Below are 4,603 nucleotides of genomic sequence, written 5' to 3'. Positions count from 1 at the left end.
CCCCCCCCCGGAAAAAAAAACAACAACAAAAAAAAGGGCGTTTTTGGTTAAAAAAACAGGAAAAATCGGTCGGGGCCGCCAGCAAAGCCGCGGCCGAGCAGCGGTGAATCTGCTCCTCCTCCTCACTGCGGGGAGGAAGGCCGAGCCCTGGTTGGGTGGTGCTGCACCCTGAGGGGGTTGTTGTTTTTTTGGGGGGAAAAAAGGGGGATTTGGGACAAACGATGGACCCCGCTGTAACAGGGCGTCAGTAGCAGCCGGGGATGCCGTCAGCGGTCGTGGTTTGGCTGCTCTGAGCCTTCCTCCGGGGGACAGGGGTGGCATCCCCCCCGTCTCCTTATTTTTGGGGTTAAAAAGAGGAGAAATCGGCCCAGATTTGTGTGGCTGGGGTTTCTTTAGCTTGTTTTGGGGCAGATTGAGGGGAAATGGGAGCCGGTTCGCTGCGGTTTGGTTTGGTTGCTGAGCAAAGCTGGGAGGGAAGGGAGAAAGGGGGTGGGGGGTTGGGGGGAAATAGCCTAAAAAAAGTGGGGAAATAGCCTAAAGAAGTGGGGAGATATCCTAAAAAGGGAGGGAAAGAGGGAAGATTGGGTGAAAAATGGGCAAAATCGGGGGAAAATAGGTGAAAATAAGGAAATGGGGCAAAAAAGTTGGGGATCGGGGGAAAAGAAAGGGAAGTGGGAAAGAAAAAGAGGGAAATGGGGGGAAGAATAGGTGAAATGGGGTGAAAAAGAGGGAAATGGGGCAAAAAGGGGGGAAATGGGGCAAAAAATGGCCAAGTGGGGCAAAAAAGAGGAGAAAATGGGTGAAAATGGGCTGGAAAAATGCAGATGGGGGTGAAAACAGGCAGAATAGGGCAAAAAATGGGCGAGTTGGATGAAAAAAAGAGGCCAATGGAGCGAAGAACAGGGGAAAATAAGTGACAGAAAATGGGCAGAAAAAGAGAAAAAGGGGGCAAAATAGAGGGAGAATGGGGAGAAATAGAGATGGAATGGGGTAAAAACAGGCAGAACGGGGCAAGAATATGGAATGGGATGGAAAACAGGCGGAATGAGGCAAATAAAACAGGCTGAGTGGGGTAAGAACAGGCAAAATGGGGCCAAGAACAGGGGGAATGGGGCAAAAACGGGCAAAATTGGGTGAAAAACAGGTGGAATGGGGTAAAAACAGGCGGAATCAGGCAAAGAACAGGCGGAACGGGGTAAAAACAGGCAGAATGGGGCAAAAAAACCCAGCAGGGTGAAAACAGGTGAAGTGGGGCAAAAATGGGTGAAACAAGGCACAAAAAATAGGTGGAACGGGGCAAAAAAAATAGGTGGAATGGGGCTAAAAAGCTGGTGGAACGGGGTAAAAACAGGCGGAATGGGGCAAAAAAACAGGCGGAACGGGGTGAAAGCAGGTGATGGGGAAAAAACAAGCGGAACAAGGTAAAAGCAGGTGAAATGGGGCAAAAGACACGCAAAATGGGGTAAAAAAAGGTGGATCGGGGTAAAAACAGGCGGAATGGGGCACAAAAAAGGTGAAAGGAGGCAAAAAAAGCAGGCAAAATGGGGTAAAAACAGGCAAAATGGGGGAAAAATGGTTCTTGTGCCGGGCTCTGAGGAAGGGTTTGCGGTGGTGGGTGCGTCCGGGCGCTCAGCCTGTCCTGTTTCTGTCCGTAGTCTGCGGGAAGCGCTACAAGAACCGCCCGGGGCTGAGCTACCACTACGCCCACTCCCACCTGGCCGAGGAGGAGGGCGACGACAAGGACGACTCGCAGCCCCCCACCCCCGTCTCTCAGCGCTCCGAGGAGCAGAAATGTACGAAACGGGGACGTTTCGGGGGGGTTGGGGGGGTGGATGGGTTGGGGGTGGTTGGTGGGGTTGGTTGACAGGTTGGGGTTGACGGGTTGGGGTTGGTTGACGTGTTGGGGTTGGTTGCCGTGTTGGGATTGGTTGAAGTTTTGGGGTTGGTTGATGTGTTGGGATTGGTTGATGGGGTTGGTTGGTGTGATGGGTTGAGGTTGACGGGTTGGGAATGGTTGACGGGTTGAGGTTGGTTGACGGGTTGAGGTTGACATGTTGGGGTTGGTTGCCGTGTTGGGGTTGATTGAAGTTTTGGGGTTGGTTGACGGGTTGGGGTTGGTTGATAGGTTGAGGTTGACATGTTGGGTTTGATTGCCGTGTTGGGTTTGATTGAAGTTTTGGGGTTGGTTGACGGGTTGAGGTTGACGTGTTGAGGTTGGTTGATGGGTTGAGGTTGACGGGTTGGGAATGGTTGATGGGGTTGGTTGGCATGTTGAGGTTGGTTGATGGCTTGAGGTTGATGTGTTGAGGTTGGTTGACAGGTTGGGGTTGGGGTTGGTTGACGGGTTGGGGTTGACATGTTGAGGTTGATTGAAGTTTGGGGTTGGTTGACAGGTTGGGGTTGACATGTTGGGGTTGGTTGACGGGTTGGGGTTAGTTGCCAGGTTGGGGTTGATGTGTTGGTATTGGTTGATGGGGTTAGTTGACGTGTTGGGGTTGACACGTTGAGGTTGATTGAAGTTTGGGGTTGGTTGATGCGTTGGGGTTGACGTGATGGGATTGGTTGACGTGTTGAGGTTGATGGGTTGGGGTTGGTTGACCTGTCGAGGTTGGTTGACCTGTCGAGGTTGGTTGACCTGTCGAGGTTGGTTGACCTGTCGAGGTTGGTTGACGTGTTGGGGTTGATTGATGGGATTGGTTGACGTGTTGGGGTTGATTGATGGGATTGGTTGAAGTGTTGGGGTTGGTTGATGGGATTGGTTGAAGTGTTGGGGTTGGTTGATGGGATTGGTTGAAGTGTTGGGGTTGGCTGTGGTTTTGGGGTTGAAGTTTCAGGGTTGGTTGGCGCGTTGGGGTTTGAAGCTTTGGGGCTGGTTNGCATCGTCCGCTTCCACAGGGCCGCTCCTGGGCCGCCATCTTGGATGGCTCCAGGCCGGGCCGCTCCTGGGCCGCCATCTTGGATGGCTGTGGGCCGGGCCGCCATCTTGGATGGCTCCGGGCCTGCACTCTGAGGGGATTTTTTTTTTTTTTTTAATATATACATATATATTTGTTTTTTTTTTATTTATTTTTTTTAAGTTTACAGCTCTGCTTTTTGGAGTTTTTTTTTTTTTTTTTTAATCGCCGTGCCTTTTTTTTTTTTTTTTTTTTTTAATAGTTGTTTTTATTTATTAGGGTTGTCATTTTTATAGCTGTGGGTTTTTTTTTTTTTATAGTTGCGTTTTTCTTTTATAGTTGCGCATTTTTTTTTAGTCATCGTGGGTTTTTTTTTTTTAATAGTTTGGCTTTTTTTCATCGTTTTTTTTAAATTTTTATTTCTATTACTTTTTTATATTTTTGTTATTTTAATATCTCCTTTATTCATTATTATTATATTTTATATTTACTATCATTTCCACTTAATACATCTATTTTTGAGTTATATATTTTTAAATTTTACACATTGTTTTTCATTATATACGGGTTATTTTACGTTATCTATATTTATTTTGCATAATTATATATTTTTACATATATTTGTTTACATTCTGTGCACCCTTGCGTTCTTTACACTTTATATTCTTTTACATTATAAATCTATTTTTACATTATTTTTGTATATTTTTACATTACATCTATTTTTATAGGGTACATAGTTATTTTTTAAATTTATTTAACATTTTAATGTATTCATATTCCTTAGTATATTTTAATATATCAATATTATGTTTGTAAATAGTAGCATTTTAATATATTTGTTTTTAAGATATTCATATTTTCAATATATTTAATCTTTTGCATTATTATTTATTTTTATATTTTGTAGGATTTATATTTTATGTTTTTATAGTTTTATATTTATCATTTTAATATACTTTAAATATATTTTAATATATGTTAACATACATCAAGTCAAATATACTTTAATATAAATATATTTTAATATATGTTAACATATATCAAGTCAGCATATGTCAATATATGTCAACATATATATAACATAACAAGTATTTTAATATATTTATATGTTCAAATATGTTTATTTAATATTTATTTTTATTTAATATTTATTTTTATTTTTTATTTTTATGTTTTTATAGGATACCTATATATTTTACCTCACATATATTTTAACATTATATACATTTCTGGTTTTTTACACTATTTATTTTTACATTACATATCTTTTACATTATATATTTTTTATGTTTTACATTTTTTACATTATATACTTCTTACATTATACAGTTTTTACGTTTTACATTTTTTTACATTTTTTTACTTTTTTTTTACTTTTTTTTACTTCTTTTTTACTTTTTTAAACTTTTTTTTAACTTAACTTTTTTTACTTTTTTTACTTTTTTTTTTACTTTTTTTTACTTTTTTTTTTTTACTTTTTTTGCATTATATTATATCCTTTTCACATTATATCCTTTTCACATTATATCCTTTTCACATTCATTTTATCCTTTTCACATTCATTTTATCCTTTTCACACTTTATATTTATTCCATTATTTATTTCTCGCTCTCTGTCCTTTCCCTCCACTCCCAGCTCAGTTCCTCCCCATCCCCATTTTCTCTGTGCCCCCCCTCCCCCCCCGCTCCTCTTCTCCTTTTTTCTCC

General features: G+C 41.2%; 1 protein-coding gene and 1 long non-coding RNA gene across 2 annotated transcripts in view; one reads left to right on the top strand and one right to left on the bottom strand.

The window, feature by feature from the left end:
• Window positions 1-4,603, top strand: part of DPF2 (double PHD fingers 2) — a gene marked incomplete at its 3' end in the record, with an annotated part of 26,157 nt that overhangs the window by 17,299 nt on the left and 4,255 nt on the right. The window contains 1 exon segment of the mRNA XM_021383528.1: window positions 1,656-1,793. Coding sequence (XP_021239203.1) covers window positions 1,656-1,793 — 138 coding nt within the window.
• On the bottom strand, window positions 2,431-2,869 carry LOC110391588. Its single transcript, XR_002434130.1, has 2 exons — window positions 2,636-2,869; window positions 2,431-2,599 (listed from the first exon to the last, which is right to left on the bottom strand). It is a non-coding gene; the product is annotated as an uncharacterized LOC110391588 (long non-coding RNA).

The sequence above is a fragment of the Numida meleagris genome, unplaced genomic scaffold, assembly GCF_002078875.1.
Source record: "Numida meleagris isolate 19003 breed g44 Domestic line unplaced genomic scaffold, NumMel1.0 unplaced_Scaffold411, whole genome shotgun sequence".
In the NCBI taxonomy this organism is placed as follows: domain Eukaryota; kingdom Metazoa; phylum Chordata; class Aves; order Galliformes; family Numididae; genus Numida; species Numida meleagris.
This window is presented reverse-complemented; position numbering and strand designations above follow the sequence as displayed.